The sequence below is a fragment of the Canis lupus genome, chromosome 15 (assembly GCF_048164855.1).
Source record: "Canis lupus baileyi chromosome 15, mCanLup2.hap1, whole genome shotgun sequence".
Classification (NCBI taxonomy): Eukaryota; Metazoa; Chordata; class Mammalia; order Carnivora; family Canidae; genus Canis; species Canis lupus.
Window position 1 is genome coordinate 37,811,616 of NC_132852.1, and position 19,740 is coordinate 37,831,355.

The 19,740-nt window shown below is 57.0% G+C and overlaps 2 protein-coding genes and 1 long non-coding RNA gene across 19 annotated transcripts in view; 1 reads left to right on the forward strand and 2 right to left on the reverse strand.

Annotated features, from left to right (window-relative positions):
• Positions 1 to 3,498: 3,498 nt before the first annotated feature.
• Positions 3,499 to 7,915, reverse strand: NKX6-3 (NK6 homeobox 3). The gene is made up of 3 exons (XM_072776607.1): positions 7,062 to 7,915; positions 5,061 to 5,229; positions 3,499 to 3,735 (listed from the first exon to the last, which is right to left on the reverse strand). The coding sequence occupies exons 1-3, from the start codon at positions 7,445 to 7,447 to the stop codon at positions 3,499 to 3,501; spliced, it is 792 nt and encodes a 263-aa protein (XP_072632708.1). The 5' UTR covers positions 7,448 to 7,915.
• On the forward strand, positions 7,015 to 9,494 carry LOC140604909 (uncharacterized). Its single transcript, XR_012007727.1, has 2 exons — positions 7,015 to 8,217; positions 8,911 to 9,494. It is a non-coding gene; the product is annotated as an uncharacterized lncRNA (long non-coding RNA).
• A 1,719-nt stretch (positions 9,495 to 11,213) lies between these two features.
• ANK1 (ankyrin 1) overlaps positions 11,214 to 19,740 on the reverse strand; it is a 215,546-nt gene continuing 207,019 nt past the window's right edge. For 8 of the 17 annotated variants that reach the window (XM_072776621.1, XM_072776610.1, XM_072776620.1 and 5 more), the window contains 4 exons: positions 19,513 to 19,596; positions 18,401 to 18,541; positions 18,032 to 18,164; positions 11,214 to 12,295 (listed from right to left, as the gene is read on the reverse strand). In XM_072776621.1, coding sequence (XP_072632722.1) covers positions 18,066 to 18,164; positions 18,401 to 18,541; positions 19,513 to 19,596 — 324 coding nt within the window. In that variant the 3' untranslated portion in view covers positions 11,214 to 12,295; positions 18,032 to 18,065. The remainder of the gene's footprint in view (positions 12,296 to 18,031; positions 18,165 to 18,400; positions 18,542 to 19,512; positions 19,597 to 19,740) is intronic. The other 9 variants (XM_072776622.1, XM_072776615.1, XM_072776612.1 and 6 more) reach the window with 3 other exon arrangements.

Below are 19,740 nucleotides of genomic sequence, written 5' to 3' on the forward strand. Positions count from 1 at the left end.
TCGTTGGCAGCCACGATGGGAGGCTTTGGGAGAATCTGTCTCTTAGAGCCTCCTGGGCTGCCCATCAGAGCACGACTCTGTCTACTGGAAACCCAGGATTTCATTTCTTCCCCCTTGTCTCATCCCTGAAAAGTTTGTGATGTGGTAGGAGAGGACTTGCAAGAAGTGTGAAATTCCAAAATAACTTTGGATTTTTGTTAAACTCAGGACATACAAGAAATCCCTTTTATAACCAGGCATAAAATGCCTATGGCCGGGATGCCTGGGTGGTTCAGTTGGTTAAGTGTCTGCCTTCAGCTCAGGTCATGATCCCAGGGTCCTGGGCTGAGCCCCACATCGGGCTCCGTGCTCAGCAGGGAATCTGCTTCTCCCTCTTCCCTCTACCCCTCTCCTTCTACCCCTCCACCCTGTTCATGCATGCTCTCTTGCTCCCACTCTCTTGAGCTCTCAAATAAATGCAGTCTTTTAAAAAATGCCTATGGCTTATTATTTCTTTATGATAGATGAACGGACGTAGCCTTGAGTTCTCCCCAGCAACACACATAAACACACACATACACACACTCACACACCATGCAGGTGCATATCTGCAGAGAACAAGCCTTATTCCAGATTGCCCTTGGGCATCTGGGCCGTTCACCTTGGGTTCTTCTCCTCCGTCCGAGTGCAGCGTGAGGCAGTAGCTGTGCCTCGCTGGGTACCTGTGTTCAGGCTGCCCGTGAGAGTAGGAGAGAGATAGAGGAGATGTCTGGGAGGATGGAGTCTTTGAGCCAGAGGTTCCAACGGCAGGTGTCCTGGAATTTTGAGACTGGAGAAGATTTTGTTTAGCTCAGCAAATATCTCCCCAGGAAAAAAACCTCCCCCAGGCTTGATTTAATACTGACCCCGAGGACCTGAATCAACACGCAAGAATTACAAGTGTAAGAGAGCAGTTGGGATTATAATATGCTTACAAAAGAAGCAAACGAGCTCAATGTTGGGGACCGCTGGCCTCTTCCTCTGTACCTGCTTAATAACTTTGCCCATGGATTACGTCAGCAGCCTCCTCCGGGCCCTCAGGCCGCATGCCCTCCTCAAAGTGCTCCAGAGACGCTGTGCGGCACTTGGCTCCCCAGAGCCCACAGAGGTTTTTTGTTTTGGGGGCCGTGCTGAGTGAATCCTGGGGTGCCCCCAGGCTGCTGTCCCACCTGCTGCAGCATGGCTGTGGGGCCCCACTCAGGCCCCACGAGTCAGTGGAGGGTTCCTCAATGCAGCCCGTGGCCAGCTGCATACAGAGATGGCACTCGGTTCCTATAAGCTGCCTTCTCGTCTCCTTCCCACTGTACCTCCATAAACACTGATGCGGGCACCATTTTGGATTGAAGGTTAGAACTTAAACGCATTCTATGTTTTCTTGTCAGTCACTCCTGTCCTCTGGGTCCACTGGGGTTATTTTTTTTTTTATTTTTATGTATTTATGATAGTCACAGAGAGAGAGAGAGAGGCAGAGACACAGGCAGAGGGAGAAGCAGGCTCCATGCACCGGGAGCCCGATGTGGGATTCGATCCCGGGTCTCCAGGATCGCGCCCTGGGCCAAAGGCAGGTGCCAAACCCCTGCGCCACCCAGAGATCCCTCCACTGGGGTTATTATGAAAGCTTGGTGCCTCCGTTGCCAAGAGGCCCAGCTGGGGTCTTCCTCCTTCCCTTGTTCTCACTCCAGGCTGATTCCCCTGGCCAGAGTCTCCCATTCTGGGGGCCCAAGGGACCAACAAAGGACTTGGGACAGCAAAGGGGCAGCTGCCTCACTTCTCAGACCCTGTTGGTGTTTGCACAGATCATTCAGGTTGGAAGGGTCCTGAAAGCACACCTTGTTTTGGCCTCTCATTTCACAGAAAAGGCTTTGAGGGGCTATGCCTGGGGCAAGTGGACACGAGATCCTTGGAATCCACTTTTGGCTTGCCCCATCCCCCTTCTGTGACTTGGCTTAGGTACCTTCTGAGCCCCAGTTCCCTCATCCATGCAACAAGCATAATACCTACCTCTTAGGTTCCTTGTGAGGTCAAGTGAGGTCATCCAGGCCTTCCACATGGGAGAATTTAGTAGGGCGGGTGTGCAGTTAATGTCAGTGCTTCTATTCTCTCCACCCCTTCAATCTTTTCTTTACAGTACCTAGTTCCCCAAATGGACCATTCCCCCCATGAGGCTGTGAATTCCTGAAGGTCAGGAGCCCCATTAAAGTCTTCAGTTTCTTAGCACCTATGACAGTGCCTGGCATTGACCAGTGAAATTCCAAATTGACCAGTGCTATGCAAAGTTTCCAGACCCCCAGAGCACAGATCCCCCACCCTGGGAGAAGAGGCCTGCCCTTGGGAATGCCCCCCACAGAGGCTTGGCTGGGATTCCACAGCCAGTTTCACAGAAGCACATGAGCCATGGGGATGTTTCTGGGACTTTTATTTTTATTCTTTATATTTTAAAAGTCAGTAAGGATGGGCAAATGCTCTGTCCCCTGGGGTTGCATTCCTCTGGCCAGCCCCCACCCACCTCCCGAGCCCCGCCCACCTGCCCGCCAGGCTACTGCCCTGCACTACACCACCTCCAGCAGCAGGCTGCAGGGCAGTCTAAGGAAGTGCCAGGGGATCCATGCGGGCCCTTGGTGCGGCGGTCCCTGCAGGGGCCTCTCCCTTCCAGCTGTGGCACCCCAGCTGGGGAAGCAGGGGTTCTAGGCCACTTCCAGCCCTGCCAAGCTCCCCTGTCCCCCAAGTGATCTGGTCCTTGTATCAGCACAGAGGGAAGCCCAGGTGAGAGGCTCTGGGGTGCAGCATCAGCTCCTCGGATTCTCTCATGTTTTTTCTGCCTCTGCCTCCAACCTCCTTCCTTCCCAGCAGAGGGAGGGGGTGTCTTGTCTTTTCCTATTCTGGGGGAATCCCAGAGGAGGTCGGAGGAAGGAGGCCAGGAGGAGGTGTCCCTCCTTGATTGGGGTGTCAGGAGTGTTTCTCCTTCACCGGGACCCACTCGCCCTCTCTGAGGTGCACTTCCTCCAGTGGGGGTCTCCAGTGGTACCCTTCCCGTGCCAAGGTCGGAGGGTGGCACCCGGACATGTCATCTTTTCTTCTGCAGTCAGCCAACAGCACCCTGGCCTCCCAACTCCCACAGCAGAAGGCAGCAGACCTCTGCTCCCGCCAGCTGTCTCCTGGGGATGCCCCCCCCCCCCCGCCCCCAGCTAGATCACAGTGGCAAGTCCACGAGCCCACAGCCACTTTCCTGGCCGCAGAGCCCGGTCGTTTTCATCTACCTGTGCCCTGGTGAGTTTGTGGAGCGGGCAGGGCAGGCCTGGGCCCCAGGGGTGCAGGACGGCCCCAGGGTGCCGGTCCGGGGGCGCACGGACCCCCTCCGCCGCCGCCTCCGCCCCCCGCCCCCCTCCCTCTTCTGCCCCCCTCCCCCCGGGCGCCGCGGCCCCCTGGCGGGGCGGGGCGGGGCTGAGCAGGGGCGCCCGGGACCGGGACGGGGCGGGGGCGTCAGACGCTGTGCGCGCCCAGGCTGAGCACCGAGAAGGCGGCGCGGTGCTTGCGGAGCAGCAGGCGGATCTTCTCGTCGTCCGAGTCGGGGTCGAGCGGCTTGTTGTACTCGTCGTCCTCGGTCTCCGAGGCCGCGCGCTCCCCGCCGCCGCCGCCGCCCGCCGCCCGAGGCGTGGAGGACGACGGCTCCAGGGCGCTCTTCTTGCGCCACTTGGTCCTTCGGTTCTGGAACCACACCTGGGGCGGGGGGGGGGGGGGGGGGGGCTGAGGGTCGTGCACGCACAGCACGCACGGGGACCAGCCCCCAGGAGGGTGACCCCACTCGGCGGCAGGGACCCGTGGTCCTGATTGTCCTAGTATAACAAATAGCTCAGTAAGACCAGCTGGTAACAGTCACACCGTTTGGGGTAAAATAGAAACAAATGCGTGTAAGTGCAGCAGCCCTTCTGCTGAGCCCTCCTCCCTGCGATGGGTCTGCTCCTTTGCCACCTGGGGCACTTGGACGGAGACGCTGGAATGCGCAGGAGAGGGCATTCAGCAGGTGCTTCATAGGCCTTCACTGAACTTCGTGAATCATTTCTTCCTAATTATAAAAGTAACATTTTCATTGCTTAGCAGAGCTGAAGAAGGCAGACAAGTGCCTAAAGAAACTGAATGGTCGGAAAGAGAGCTCTTGCCGTCAGCAGGCCGGGAGGCTGTGGACGTAGGTGACAGCCCCTGTCCTTCCCTCTTATGCTTTTAAACCCATCGTAGTGTCACAGAGCTGGGCAGCTCCCGGCTTGCCTCAACACCTCAAAGCTTTCTTTCTGCCCCCCCCCCCCCCCCCCCCCCCCCCGGGCAACGACCCTTGGGAGAGCTCTAGCATCACGGCTCTCTCTGGGAGCCTGGAGGCAGAAGCCCATTTACTGATTTCAGGCTTGGTGGCCAGTGATGTGAGCATGACCCTTGCCTCCGGCTTGGAGGCTCCCTGCCCCAGTTTCCCACCCGGGCTTCATTTGGGTGGACCTGGAAGGAGGGGTTTTCTTCGCCTTATTGGCAAACCAAGGCAGGCTTCTCCTGCCAGCTGATGCAACAACCCTACAAGGCTGATGGTTCTGAGCCAGCCCAGAGACTGGCTCCTGATCTGGGCCAGAGGCTGCCATGAGCTCTTGATATTTCTGGCCATCACTGTGCAGAGGAGGGGAAAGCATTAGGCTGGTGCCCCGCAGGTCTGGAATTGAGCCCCAGCTCTGCACCTGGTAACAGCCAGGCAACCTTGAGCCACAGGCTCAGCTGAGATGGTTTCTTCAGACGTAAAGTGGGTAAGAATCCCCACCTCCAGGTTGCCGTGAGGCTTAATGAACTCCTACACTCATCGCTCTCCAAATAGAGTATTGACATCTGGTTATGGTGATTATCGCCCTCTCCAGGGCTCGCTGGGCAGGCAGCGCCCAGACAGCAGGACGGCCTCGGCCGAGAGCCAGAGTTGCTGGGAGAGCAAAGTGCTTTTCTCCGGCGCAGCGGTATCCCGTCCTGGCAGGGCGCGCCCGCGAAGGCAGAGCCCTTCTCCCACACAGACTCACCTTGACCTGCGACTCCGTCATCCCCAGCGAGTAGGCCAGCCGTGCCCTCTCAGGGCCGGCCAAGTACTTGGTCTGCTCAAAGGTCTTCTCCAGGGCAAAGATCTGGTGTCCCGTGAAGGTGGGCCGGGTGTGCTTTTTCTTGTGGATGCTGTCACTCAGGGGATCCGGGCTGGTGAGAGGAAGAAGGTGTGTGCTTAGCAGGATGAGTGGGGGTGCCAGCCCTGTCCTGCCTCTCCCACTGGGCGAGCTCCCTCCTCTGGAGAAGCCACTGAGTTGTGAGGGCATCGTGACGCCGCTAATCAAGAGGCAATAGTGACTGTGACCTCTGCCCTGTCCGGACAGTCAGGGACCCTGAGAGGGCACCTGCCTCAGGTGAGAGCTCCTTAGGGGCAGAGGGAGCTTACAACCTGCCCTGGTCTCCTTCTTCTCTGCGTCATGTTCACTACTCAGTTCTGCTGCCTTCCCTCCAGGGGCAACAGGACTTTTTTCTGGATCTTCTTGGTTTTCTCACCAAGGCACACACCACGCACCTTCCACCAATAGCCAAGGCCTCAGAGGGTCTGGGGATTCCTTCTCTCCCTAATTCGTTGTTCTTGGGATCTCACTTTCCAGGTTTCTGAGAAAACCAGAGCTTTCAGCCTCAAGTTACTGCTTGCCCTTGTCACCAGGCCTAGAAGTCCTGTGGCCTCAGCCCCCTGGAGAGTCTGCACGCAGAGGTCCAGGCCCTGCTCCTGCACCACTGGGGCAGCCGCTCGGGCTGGAGGGCCGCAGGGCTTGGGGAGGCAGAAGACCCACCTGTCGGGCCTTGGTGGGCGGCCCCATAGCTCATGTCCCATCTCCACATGTTAGAGGTAAGGAAACTGAGGCACTAGAAGGGGAAGAAACTTCCCAAGAGACTATCCTCTGCAGTCCTCTCTCCCTGTGTGTTGATTCAGCTACCAACTGAGGTATTTTCCTGTGTGTGGCTATGCACTTGGGATTGAAGAGTAGGGGAGAGAGTGCGGGGTGGGGAGGGGACGATGGATGTTCCAGAGACCGAGGCCTCTAGAGCACCCCCCAAACCAGTTCCAAGAGATGAGGTCTTCGCTCACATGGAACTTGCCATGTTTTGGGTAGAGTGAGGGGTGTGCTATGGGACAGTGTAGCAGATGGAGGGGCCGATGTGTTTGGGGTTTCCTTGGTGGGCCCCAAGCCCCTATGGCAGAGAGGTGCAGGTTCCCTCCACCTCCACCCCTGCCAGGTCCCGGCCAGGCCTCGGTGGCACAAGGATGGCTCCTGCAGCCACTGTTACCTCCCTGCTTCCTGGGTGAGCCTCACCTGCCAGTGCAGGTCTTGCCATTACCTCCGGGCCCTGACTGGCTCATGGGGACCCCGTACCAGTTCTCCAAATACAGGGTTGGGCATGGTAGGGTGGGGAGACAGCCCCCACTACTACTGGGCCAAGTCTGACTTGACTTGGCTGCTGCTCCTAGAGGCTGAGCAGTTGTCGCCACTACTGTTGACATAAGCCCTGAGGAGGGCAGGGGAAACCACCCCCCGGATCACAGGCGGGATCCAGATGGGGTCCCTGAATGGTGTCGTGTTGGGACCCGGGAGGGGGGCTATCCGGGAAGGGGTGCTCTGGCAACCTCTCACCGGGGACAGCGTTTGCCTGCTCTGGATGAAGAAGTGACATGGGCTCGGAGTTTGGGGAGGAAGGTGAGCTGCCAGCCAGATCCTACGGGCCACTTGGGACCCTCCGGACCTGCCACGGGCTTCTGGGTGTGCCACGTGGTCTTCTCCAGACCTGGAGACCCCCGGGCTTTCTGGGAGGGCAGCTGAGGCAGCAGCTGGTAAGGGAGGGGGCGAGGGGCCGAGCAGAGCTGGGGGGTTGCCGGGACGGGCGGGGGGATTCACACCCGTGCCCCTGGGCCGCGGGGCCCCGACGGGGGGAGGGCGGTCCGGCCCACCGAGAGCGCCCCTCCCGACCTGCCCCGATGGCGCCGGCTGGGGCCGCCGTACTCACTGTCGCTGCACTGCCGCCCGGCTCGCCAGTCCTGGCCCGTGTCCGCCCAGCAGTTCCGGGTCCGGGGCGGGTACTCGCTGGCGGCCTTGGGGAAGTTCCCCACCTGGGGTCCGTAGTAGACGCCCTGGGAGCCCAGTCCGCCAAAGCCCGCCACGTGGGGGTAGCCGGAGAGGAGGCTGCCGTTCGGGGCGGCCGCAGGCCTGCTCAGGATGTCCGTGATCCCGTGGGGGGTCCCGGCGGCCAGCGGGGGGCCCAGCCCCGGGGGGCTGAGCTTGTAGAAGGAGTTCTGCACGGAGTACTGGCACACGGGGGCCTTCACCTCCGAGAACTGAGCCAGCGGCGTGTTGTTCAGCAGGAACGTCCCCTGCAGGTTGGACTCCATGATCCTCGGGTCGGGGCCAGGCGAGGTGGGACGCCCGAATCCAGGCCCCTACAGCCGGAGCCCCCGAGCTCTGAGCCAGGAGCCCATGGCAGGTCCGGAGGGTCCCGGGCGGCCCCGCGCCTACGGCAGCGCCTCAGAAGTCAGGTGCTCCTGGGGCAGGTGCGCGGCCTCCCCGGCGCCCCTTGGCTCTCTCCCGGTCCAGCCCGGAGAAAGGCAGCGCCCCGCGCCTCAGCTCAGACCCCTCCTCTGCCTCTGGATCTGGGGACCCTTCATGAGAAGTTTTAAGTTCGGAGAAGCAACATTTCCCTGATAAAGATATGGCCCATTAGAATACAGACCCGAGACTGGCTGAGCGGCCAGAGGCGCGGCGCCATTGGTCGAAACCCACACGGGCCTCACATTGGCTTTTCCAAGACAAATTGCACTTTGAAAGATTGACTGTAAAATCAGCCAGGGTGTGTGTGTGTGTGTGTGTGAGTGAGAGAGAGAGAGAGAGAACAGAGAATGAGCTCTGGAAGCTGTTCGTTCTCAGAGGGTCTACCTCTCCGGGTTCCCAAGTCCAGCATCTACGAAGAGGAGGGTACCTGGGGCCCCAGAAGCTCCCGAGGCAGCTAGAAATTACAGTGCCTGCACCTGCTCCCTGAGGGTGAGGAGGCCAGGCTCAGGGGTCGCTGTCCTGGGGTGCCCAGGCCTCCTTCTGAGCAGATGTCCAAGCCAGAGTGTGGAATCTGAGTGTGGGTGCAGCTCCTCCTTCCTCCAAGCTGGGATGGGTAAGTGGGGAGGCTGGGCTTTGGCTGGGGTACTGGGGGGTGGGGATGTGCATCTCATGAGCGGCCTCAGAGCCTGGGAGTGGGAGCCTGCCAGGCTGACCGGGGCAGGAGGTGGGACTGGAGCAGCTCTGCACGTGCTGGGCGTGTGCTCTTCCCCCCTCTGCCTTGGAGGAGCCTTTCCTGATTCCCTCCTCCGAGGAGTCGTCTGTGCCTCTGCTGGAGTCATTGCCATGTTCTGTCTGGCTTGGCACCTGGGTTGGAAAGCTCTGATGGCTGAGATGGCTGTGGATTCAGTGATGGGTCCTCCTGGCAGGCACTTGGTTGGTGCTCAGACATTACTTGATGGATGGGACTAAACTGAGTTGCAGAGCACCCATATGCCTTTTTTTCTAATGAATTTTTTATAACCTACAAGGCTCTACTGGGGGCTGTCTTCCATTTTACAAAGAGAAACCATGGTGAATACCCGGTTATTTCCATATGGGGTGGCATCTTTTCTTGCAGTTATTGTTGTTTTTCTTTTTGTTTTTAAAGTGGAAAGCAGCATGCCACTGAACATGTAAAATGACAAGAAAATAGTGACTGACAGGCAGAGAGACTTCTGTCCCCCTCTGCTGGGCAGTTCTGAAGCCTTTCCTGATCAGGCTGTGGGTTCCTTGGCTATCTCAACACTCAGTGCTCCCGCTTCGGCAGGTGGAGGAAAGAGGTGCTCTTCGCTGGCCTTCTCCAGGGCTTCCAGCTGCAAGTCTGGACGCAGGACCCGAGGAGAGCTCCCCTCTCACCCAGAGCCCGCCTCTCCCCACGCCGCTGTTACCTGTTCCTTGTGGAACTGGCTGCTCCCAGCCGTGTTCTCTGAGGTGTGCATGATGCAGCTTAATACGAGAAAGACCTCACACAGGCTGTGGAGATTATTTCCCTAGGACTTTAGGCTAGAAACAAGAAAAAAAGGACTTTACCGGAGTTGGCTGTGCTACCGGGCTGCCCATCACAACCATTTGGGACACTTAATTCCGATTCTCATGTTGTTGCTGCCTGAGCCCACCCAGGCGACTGTGATCCTGAAACTGTTTTTCAAACCTCTCTGGGTGAGACGGCTGCACTGCCTGGACTGGTGCCTTGTCTTGGGGGTCTTTTCTGATATTGAGGGAGAAGCTACAGACTGTTTGAGGGCTGGCAGTGCTCCTCAGCCCCTGCGACTGTGACTTTGTCACCCCCTGATGGGAACTTATGAGGAAGAAAGCTGCAGCAAATAATGTGATTCTAATAAATGTCAGGCTTGACAAAGGCGTTCATGTTTGGGAATCCCAGGATGACAAACTATAGAGACTTTAGCAGTTGTTTAATCTATTCCCTCATCTGACAGATGGGAAAACTGTGGCCAGCTTGGTGACCAGCCTCATGAAGTGTTCAGAACTAGTGAGGAACAGGGCAATTTTCTCAAAAGTTCTCGAACTTTGAATGGCATTGGGTGCAGGGGCCAGATACCATCATAGGGGGGGCACTGGGCCATCTCCCTTACTTAGCGTGTACTGTGGGTTCAGCCATGCACATGCCCCCCGCCCCCCAGTGCGTGCAGTGTCCCCCTCCCCCCACCATGGACCTGCCCCCATCTCATGGTAACCCTTAGGAGACAAATCTGTTCTATCCACTCCAAGGGTTTGGTGGGATTTGGTGGGAGGATAAGGGGCTGTGTAGGTTTCCTGGAAGTAGGCACTTGACTGATCTCACCCCCAGACTCCATCAGGGCCCAGCACCCGCTTCACTCCTGCCCCAGCCCCTCAGATGCCCCCAGGCCCAGCCAGGAAGGAGAGATGGAGTCCCCTGCCATGAGTCAATTTCTTTATTAATTTTGACATTTGTTCAGCTGGTGTAGGGAGAATGGTCTATACATCAGAGTGGGGCAGTGGGCAGGGGTGGGGGGTTCTCTCCCGATAACAGAGCATTTGGGAGAGAGTCAAGAAAAGAGTCATTTTCATAACAATTAAAAAAATCAAGGTTATCCCAAAACTTCTAAAAAGCATCTAAGGTGCAGACTGCAGCATTCTCTAGGCATCGTGTGGAGACCCCAAAGTCCTCCCCTAAGAGCTCCTACTAGCAGCGGAGCGCGCAGCCAAGCCGCGGGGGGCCTGGGGCCGGAGGGCCAAGCAGCCATGCCGGGCGCAGCGGAGCGAGCCAAGCGGGGCCGTGCGGGGCGGGGGCGGCCGCCGCGCTCCCCTCCCCCGTCCCCGTCCCGTCCCGTCCGGGTCCCCGGCCGAGCCCTGGGGGGCGCAGCTCGGAAGCCCCTCCGCGGGCCGCCCGTCCCGGACTCAGCGCGCAGCCCCGGCGCGGGGTCCCGAGGCCTCCGCCGCCGACCTGTGCGCCGGTGACGGGCACCAGGGCCGCGGGGCTGGGGGGTGGGGGGGCGTCTGTGCTACTGGAAGGATCGACGTGTGTGCGGACAGCCCGAGGAGCGGGACGGGGCGGGCGTCCGCACGCGGGCCCCCGGGAGCGAGCAGAGCCGGCCAGGTCCCTCCTGGCCCTGGAGGGCGCCCCCGGGCGGCCGGGCCGGGCGCGGCGCATTGTGCTGATTCGGGCCTCCCTCGCCGGAGGCTCCAGTGGGACGTTAAGGCTCTTCCCTGGTGGCACCGAGGCGAGGAACAGCCAGCCGTCTGTCTCCGTCCTGCTCCTGCTCCTGCTCCGGGGGCCTGGCCCAGCGGCGCTCCCTCCTCTCCCGGGCCGGGGTCGCCCCCTCTTCGGGCCGGGCGGGGGCTTGGTCAGAGCGGGACACTGAGGCTGCGCCGCCTCGGCCCCCAGCCTGTGCGCTGCCTGGACTTAGAGCACCGAGTCGGCTCTGGGAGACCTGGGGGGCCTGACTTCTAAGAACGGGCAGGTCCATTCACTAGCCCTACTCCCTTCCTTCCTCTTTCACTGAAAGACAGGCTGTAGCTCCTTCTCCCGCAGCCCGGAGAAGTCCTCAGGAGCTGAGCTGTTAGTGCTTTGTACATACTGCTAAAGTGTTTCTATTGGTTTGCATAGTATTTATTGTTTTTCATATACACAAGGCTGATTACTGTACAGTTTACACTTTGAACACAGACTATGATATAAGTGCTTGAAGATATAGGAAACCTCTTGTCTATTGAACATGCTGGTGCAATCCTGGGACAGCCACCCGGCCCCCCCAGCTGAGCCAGAATACCCCTTCAGATGGGGCACTGGCGCCCTCTGAGCCCTACAGCTGAGCCTGGGGGGTCCTCGCCTCAGATTCTTATGTCCCTAACACAAGGAACCCCGAATGCACTCTAAAGGTAATGATTTTCCATTGGAAGATGATTAATACTGAAACTGGCAGAGAGAGAGAGAGAGAGAGAGACAACATAAAAAAATTCCAGTTTATCCACAGGAGATTCTATACAGCTTGGGATGTCACAGTAAAATCTGTGTGTACACTGAGGAGAGGGGAGAGGTGCCTGTGTGTATGTGTGCCTGTGCGTGTGTCCTGAATGTCATGTAGAAGGTTCTGGGAGGAGCAGCCCCCTGGGGAGTGGGCAGGGAGGTCACAAATGGAATGGAGGTGTGTGTCCGCTGCCGGGAAGGCTGGCAGATGAGGACATAGGACTAAGGTGCCAAACTGATTTTGTGCCTAGTTTTCTTTTTTTTTTTTTCTCTCCAGGAAGCCCACATGGATTTCCTACAGATGAGGTTGGAAAAAAAAGTACCCTGTAACAAGTCAAAATTAAAATGATTTTTAAAAATAGATCATTCCCCAAGCACAAAAGAGCCCTTGTTGACTTTTGCGTTCACGCACTCTCTTGCGCTTGTTTTCTATCCCTCTCTCTCTCCCCACCCCCCTTCTTGAGGCGTTTGTCCTGATTCCCAATAGAGATCCATCGTCGCTAGAGGCAGGATTGAGGACTGTAGGTCATGCGTCTACAGTCAGTCGTTCATGCGAATAGGAGACTACAGGAAGTCCCTTACAGAGATCATGCCATTGGCCTAGAGGACAGGTGTGCCACTTCCGCAGCCCTCCGCTCCAGCTCTCCTCCGGTGTGCATGGCAGAGTGTGTGGAGTTCAGGGTTTGGGTGTCGAGGTGTGATCCTGAGGGGCACAAAGACAAGGAATTACTTAGAATCAGAAGGTGTGGCTCGCAGCCTAAAACCCAAAGGCTGAGTTTTGTGCTGGCCGCTCAGGCAGGGTCTGATTCAGGAAAAGCAGCTTCCCCAAGCAAGGCAACGAGGCGAAAGGCATTGAGCTTAGAGCCCCTGACCTTCCTGAACTTCTAGCCATTCTCCTCCCACTCCCCAGCCCAGAGGCTGCCTCTTGGGGGTGGGGGGTGGCCCAACCCTGCACTGGTCCCCTGCCAGGTGGATGAGCTCCCCAGAAAACCCTCCCATGCCTGCAGTCACCTGGGGAGAGATCCCCATGAGTAGATCCTCGAACCCAGGGCTTGTGCTAAAGAAGGTAGTGGTGCCCTCCACTTTTTCAGTTCGGCCAACATACATTGATGTCTGTAAGTGCCAGCCTTGGGGACCCGGAGATGGAGCAGACATGATCACAGGCAGCCTCAGGAGCTCATGGCCCTCCTTGGCTCTGGTCTACAAGTCTTACTGTCAACTGCCTCTGGCTCCTCTCCCCATCCCCCGTGGATGGACAGCCTCTGCTGTGGCTTTTTTTTTTTTTTTTAAGAGATCTCTGAAAAAAACAAGTTCATTCTCCCCAGGATATCATGTATATCAGGCTGGAGAACATGAGCTTTGCCTGCAGAGTGAAGAGTCCACATTCTGTAGCCTGGGGTTCACAGGGGGACACCACACCTGCCACCTGATGGTGCCTCCTCGTCCACCCTGGGGTGAGAACTCCATGTTTCTGAGACCAGCCACTCTGGGATTCTGTCTGCAGGACTTTGGGATGGATGGGCAAAGTGAGCACATTTAAATAAAGAGGAGCCGACAGTCTCCAGGGTGGGGTAGGAAGTGACCCAGAAAGGCAGAGATGTATTCTGCCGCAGAGCTGTCCCCAGACAGGGAGCTGTCCTCGCCGTAAGGGTGACAGAGAGGGGGCTGGAGGGGTCGAGGTGAACTCAACTCTGAGTGGGTCTCCAGGGATGGGAGGGTCATGCTAGGTTCCTTGTCAGAGGCTGCCACAAAATGAAACATCAGGCCTTCTGCTGCTGTGGCGCGAAGAGCCATCACCCTGGAGGGCAGGACTCTTCCAGCACTGCCTGGGCTTCTCTGTCGGCCAAGCTGGTCTCCTCCAAGCCTTCCCAACCCACAGTGCCCACCAGCTGCCCGCCTTGTTCATGGCCCTCCCCTCACAGAGGCCGTCTAGTCTCTGCTGAAGCTCTGCTCACCACCTCAAGACCTCTCCTCCAGGAAGCCTCCCTGATAACTCTGGCTGCTTGTCATTTCTCTCCTTGTGGCTCGGGAAGCTCCCACTCCCTCTACTCCCTTTTATTCAGAGCCATCGTAGAGCGCGGTGGGTAAGAGCAGGAACCCTGAAGCCAGCTAGGTTGCCTGAGTTCATACTCTGTCTCTGCCAATTTCCCTGGCCATGTTACTTACACTCCCTGTGACTCAGTTTCTGCTGCCGTAAAATGAGGGCAATAATAGGATGTACCTCATTAGATCGCAGTGATGTTTCAAAGAGCTACAAAGAGCTTGGGCTGGTGTCTGGGCGTGAACCCTGACTGGCCTCTCTCAGGGCTCACACCTGCACTGTCTCCCCAGCTGGAGCAGAAACACCCTGAGGGCAAGGGCCTGGCCTTACCCTTCCCAGTGGTCCATCCCCACAATGCCCATCCCAGCACTAAGCACGCCTCAAACAAGAACCTCCCCAAATCTTGAGCCCGGGGAAAACAGCCCACCATCTTCCACTTTTCTGCCCAGACACAGCGCAGAGGAGAGAGATCAAGGCTTAGCAATTATTGTACGGTAACCACTTTGGTTACACGTCTAGGGGGAGGCCCCAGCAGTGGCAGGGGTAGGACTGGAAGGCAAGTCTCCTGGCTGTGACCTGGACCCTTCCACCGCCCTGCAGCTCTTGTCCTGGGTGTCCGGGGAGAAAGGGCTCACACTGTAACGAGCGGGGAGACCAGCCCCTGCCCACTCTAGTGGCCGTGCCGCTCAGGGCCTGGTCCCATCCCATCTCTCTGTGTGGTCCCTCCTATTCCTGCCCTACCCTGTGCTTGTGGCCCTCTCCCCTGGTCCTCGGTCCAGAGTCGTGCCCCTGCGATGGTCTGGGAAGGAGGGTGGCCTGTAACTTAAAACAGCAACATAAAACATCACCCCTTGCCTCGCTGCCCCTTCCCAATTGCTTAACTTTGAAACTCACTAAAACATCCCATCGTCGGAGCTCACAAAGAGTCTCTTAAAAAGGAAAACAAGAAAAAAGCAGCAGCCTTGTGGGGCCACAGCTTCCTGAACGTCCCAGAAGCCGGCCCACGGACACACAGAGGAATGCCAAGACCCAGCACCTGCCCGGGATCGCAGGGAGCCCGCCGATGCCGCTCCCCACCGGCGCGCTGGCATAGCTCATGCCTGAAGTCTCCGACCACATCCTTGGGGCACCAAGCAAAACCCAGCAGCTGCTACTGTCTCTAGTGGTCAGGCCTTGACTAAACAGCAATTGTGTGGCTCCTTCAACACCACCAGGAAGCACCATTCCCCGATTTGCCAGGCCTTGGATACAGAGTCCTTCCCAAGGTGGGGGTGACTGGGGGCAATCAGATGGGTGAGGGGGTCTAGTCATTCCTCCCCTGGGACGGGGGCATCTTGTCTTCTCTGAACAAACTTCTGACCATCGTTCCTTTTGGGCCACTTTTTAAATATCAAGTCTACAACATCAGCTCTAGGAGGATTGGAAGGAAAATCAAAATTGGTCCGGAGAACTAACTCTTCAAAACACATAAAAATCACTTGAGGAGCTTGCTGTGGAATCCTGAGTTCCAGAATTTTGATTCAGTCGGTCAGGGGCAAGGAGCAGGAATCTGCATTTGAACCTGACCCTGGGGGGCTGGTGACACAGGAGGTGGGTGGGTGACACTTTGAGAAACAGTGGGTGAGAACTTAAGTTCTCCAGCCTTTCTCAAATGTACCTCCTCCGTCATCATAACCAGCCCTCAAGGGAGAAGCGGCCTCCCTGCGATTTCGTGGTTAAGGAACCGGAGGCGCAGTGAGGCCGGTGACCAGCCGCGGGTCACACTATGGTCTCCTCTGCACTGAACACAGCTGTCCTGCCTCCTCACCATCGTTTGTCCATTACCATGACTATTTCTAAACCTCTCTACTGAAGTGGAAGGGACTATCTGTGCTCTCCCTCGAGGGGACAGAAGCTCAGGGCAGTGCAATGACTAGTGCAAGACCACACAACCTTGGAAATAGGAGGAGCCAGGCCTCGGCTCTAGACTCCCAAGCCCCAGCTTTGGGTCTCTCTGAAACACAGTAAATTCTCACCATGCGCAGGGGTCACGTTCGATAACATTGTCAGGGAAGCTGAATTAGCCAACACTGAACCATTGTTCTCAAGGAAAAGGCCCAGTTAGGGTCTTGTGAGCCTCTGTTTACTACATGTTTGTCAGACAATGAATGAATGTTTATGTGTGTTTCCCTATAAAGACACCTTATTAAATTCATTGTTGAGTCCTTGACCCCCCTAACTCATGCTGGTAAATCTTATCTAACACACATATTTGTCCCCATGGGGCACCCCACAGCCTTCTTGCCCTGAGGAACACCAGACAGCACCATGGCACGAGAAGCCATTTTAAACAGCAAAACCAGCAAAAAGCACAAAAATGCAAAAAAAAAAAAAAAAAAAAAGCACCAAACAGACTATAAAAAGGGCATTTGCTGATGGCCTGCAAGCTCAAGCCAGGGGGCAGACTGCCATCTTGTTTGCCCTCAGCTGGGAGCCGGCTCAGGGGCGCCTCAAATTTCTCACCATGGCGTGTATGCCTGTGAATGAGCATGAAAGCACCGTGAGTGTGGATTTCGGGGTTAAAGAACATTCTAGCCGGTAGGCAAATTGGCAAGCGCGGGACCGTGAATACTGACGTGAATACTGACGGTTGACTGTATGGGCTTGCAGGAGGGTGGTAGGAAGTCCTGAGGACATGAGAGCCATCAGGCCTTCACTGTGTACGCTGGGTGGGTGTCTGGTTGGGAGGGTGGAGCACTGCAGGCTGCCCACCAGGCCCTGTAGGACGTGGGCTGGAGCCTGCTTCCACACTGGCTCCCTCATCACTGTCCCCATTGCACGGTGCCCTGCCTCTTCCTGGCAGGGGCCCTAGCACCATGCCGAAGCCCAGCCATCAGTGTTCCCCACGCCTGTGCTCAGGCTCTAGAACTGTGTCTCCTTTGGGGGTTTCAGCCACCTTGCGGATCATCTATAGAAAATTTAAAAAACAAAACAAAACTGGGCTCCTCCCTCCCTGCCTCCCGGCCTGGCTCCTGGCTGACTCCTTCCTGTTCAGGAACATTAGTAGAAGGAACCGGAGCCAACAGAGGTAGAAATTGCTGCTGCTGCTGCTGCCATAAGAAAAATGAGGCAGAAGAGTGCAGTTTTCCTTCCACTCTCTGCTTCTCCAAATTACTGGCACCTTTGGATTCTGTCCAGGATGCATCCCGGCTGATCTCCTAAACCAGCAGCCCGATGGGACCCCTGGCAGTGCTGGGGTTAACACGGTGACCTCCTTAAGCTGCTGAAGAGTCAGGTCTAATTTTATCCTATAACTGGATCCGCAGTCCTTTTTTTGCCCAAGTGCGGAGGTATGTTGGGAAGCCCAGAGCCAGCACTTCTGGTGGCTTGGGAGGCAGGGGCCCTGCTTTTTGCTGAATGCAGAAAGCCAGAGCCACTTTCCTCCTGGCCGGGAGCCAGGCCCTGGGGCGGGGGCGGGGCAGAGGGGGGTAGGATGGGCAAGAACCTAGTGAGTGCTGTGCTGGGGCCGCCAGGCTTCCTTGCTTCCTGCTGACTCCCACCCCGACGCATCCTGTACTGAGCTGCCCCGAGCTGAGCGCAGTGAATGGCCTCGGGGCAGCTCAGTACAGGATCCCTCAGGGAGGATGGAGGTCAGAGCTGGCCGCTGCAGCCCCCAGCACTGCGGGGGGGCCTGCTGGAGAGCCTCAGCTGCTGCATCTTCATGGCCCTCCTCATCTCAATCACTGCACATCCCTGCTTCTCGGCCATGCAGCCCCCACGGCCGGCACCAGGCCCTGACAACCCTCCTAACTTGCTGGGAGAATGCCATCCACCCCGTGGGCCTGTTCACTCCACCCTTTCCTAGAAAGCAACAGGGCCATGTGTCTCCAGAAACACCAAGGAGAATTGGTGCCTTGGGGTCATCAGGCTTCTCGAAGGGTTCTAGGTTCAAGAGACAATGCTGTTCCAAGTCACTGTTGGAGCTCTCTGGAGAGTTGCGTTGAAATGGCTCAGCCTAGACGGACTCTACAGTGCTCTACCAGGCCCCTCCCCCCTCCTCCAACCCCATTGCTTGGCTTTCAGGACAGTATCACCACTGAGATTTATTGACTGCTTTCACTCATCAAAGCATTTTCTCAAATTTGTATTTTTGCACTCCTGGAGAAGTCAAGCAGCAGAAATTGTTGACTGTTTCCTTGAAGAGGAGTAAATCAACACTCAGAGATATAGTTAGTAGGTTGGGAAACCAGAATCTGTGCCTCGCTCGAGAGGCCACAGCACCACAGGGCCTCCTGCATCATGCTGGGGGTGGTAGAGCCCACTGGAGGAGGGGAGACCTGAGGACGTGCGCAGCCATTCCCAGCACCAGCCACTCCACGAGGACCAGGCCATGCAGAGAGGATGCAGAAAGACAGTTACCTCCAGAGAGGCCATTTGAGGGGAGGGCTAGAGATCACTGCTTCCCCCTTTTCAGGCTGGCCCGCTTCACTATTTGAGCCCCCTTCCTGCTCTCTATGAGATCCGGCTGCAGGCTACTCCCTCTCAGCTCCACCTAGAGACAGCAGCAGAGACAGAACGCAGGACAGATGACACAGAGAGAGAGAGACAAGAAATAGGCGCGAAAGGAACGGCACTGTACGTGGGCCCGGCCGTGAAAACCCTACAATGGGGAGGCCAGAGGGAGGGAGCACAGTGTAGATGCCCAGGGCAGGCGCACAGGTGAGCAGCCGGCTGGGGCCAGGCGCCCTGACACACAGAGCATCCCAGAGGCTGCAGCCACCGCAGTACCTGGGCGAGTTTCATAAAGGAATCAGTATCAGCGTCCACCTCACTGGGGTCCTCCAGGGGCCCCTCAGCAATCACCTCTTCGTGCTCCTGGGTGTCATCGGCACCGGACGAGTCTATCTGCCGAACAACTTTGCGAATGATCTGGAAAAGAGGAAGAAGGGACGAAAGGCCCATGAAGCCATTGAGACAGCAGTTGAAGACCAGGTCCGTGACAATGAGATAGGGGGAGGCAGCCTTTGTCTAGGGCTCCCTTCCTCCAGTGGCCAAGAACAGGGACTGCTCTCCCGCCCCCACCCCATGATGTGGAAAACTAGCTCTGGGCAGCCTCCTGGGGCCTAGAATTTATAGACGGGTCTTAGCACATTTCACCAAGGATCAAGGTTTTTGCCTCTGCATACTGTTGGAAGGTCTCCTGAGGGCAGAGGAGCTCCTTTTCAGCTATAGGGATTCCAGACAATCAGGTTCCCTTATTCACTCACCCAAATATTCTAACACTGTCTACTCTGCGCCTGCCACATACTCGGACTGGGAGGTTAAGACACAGACACCACTCCTGCCTATGTGCAGCACACTTTGCAAGAGGAAAGATGGGCATCTTGCTTCCATTTAGTGGGAGCAGCACCACAGTGGGAGCACATACGTGGTCTCCCTAGGCTCCTTCTTCTCCCTCTGCCCAGACCTAGCACGGTTCCCAATCCTTGGCAGGCAAAGTCAGGTCTAGTGAATTAAAATAAAATCTGCTGCAACTTAATGCATTTCCACAGCCTTTTTGTATGCAGAGGCCCGTGGTAGCTCAGGGACTACCAGCCAGCTGTTTCAACAGCTGTTTCTGGGGCTAGCCACCACTGGACTAGATTTCGGTTGTTCCATGGAGCCTGGTTCTTCTGGAACAGAACAGCAGGAGCTGAATTCAGGTGCAGTCAGGTAGAGTGGCTACGAGGACTGTCATGCTGGACCCCAGATGCCCAGAACTCCCCACACCTGAACCATCCCTTCTGAGCTCTGCTGACTCTCTATGAGGGCATCCATGAGGAGCAAGAAGGTGAGCCCAGCACCCGTTGGCTTCTGGCCCTGCTGCCCCTCCCCAGCTCAGGGGGACTCTGTGCACCTACCTTCTTGGTGACGATGTTGCCCTGCTCATCTGTGAATTCTTCCTCTGTCACCTGCTCCCCTGGAATATTCTGAAACTCATTCCCCTAGAATTGCAGCAAAGGAGAAAACTCAAGATTAGTAAGTGGGTGGTCTGGGCATAAGGTGGAGGCTGAGGAAATGAAAGAGCACAGCCAACCACTGCTGTCGGACAAATCCCCGGCACGGCAAGAAACTCCAACACAGCTAGT

What these genes read in the sequence shown, in the direction of transcription:
- NKX6-3 (XM_072776607.1), bottom strand. Translation starts at nt 7,447, where the DNA reads ATGGAGTCCAACCTGCAGGGGACGTTCCTGCTGAACAACACGCCGCTG. An exon ending in CGGCAGTGCAGCGACAGTGA is followed by an intron (nt 5,230 to 7,061) that starts GTACGGCGGCCC and finishes TCCTCTCACCAG; the next exon opens with CCCGGATCCCCTGAGTGACA. An exon ending in TGACGGAGTCGCAGGTCAAG is followed by an intron (nt 3,736 to 5,060) that starts GTGAGTCTGTGT and finishes CCCCCGCCCCAG; the next exon opens with GTGTGGTTCCAGAACCGAAG.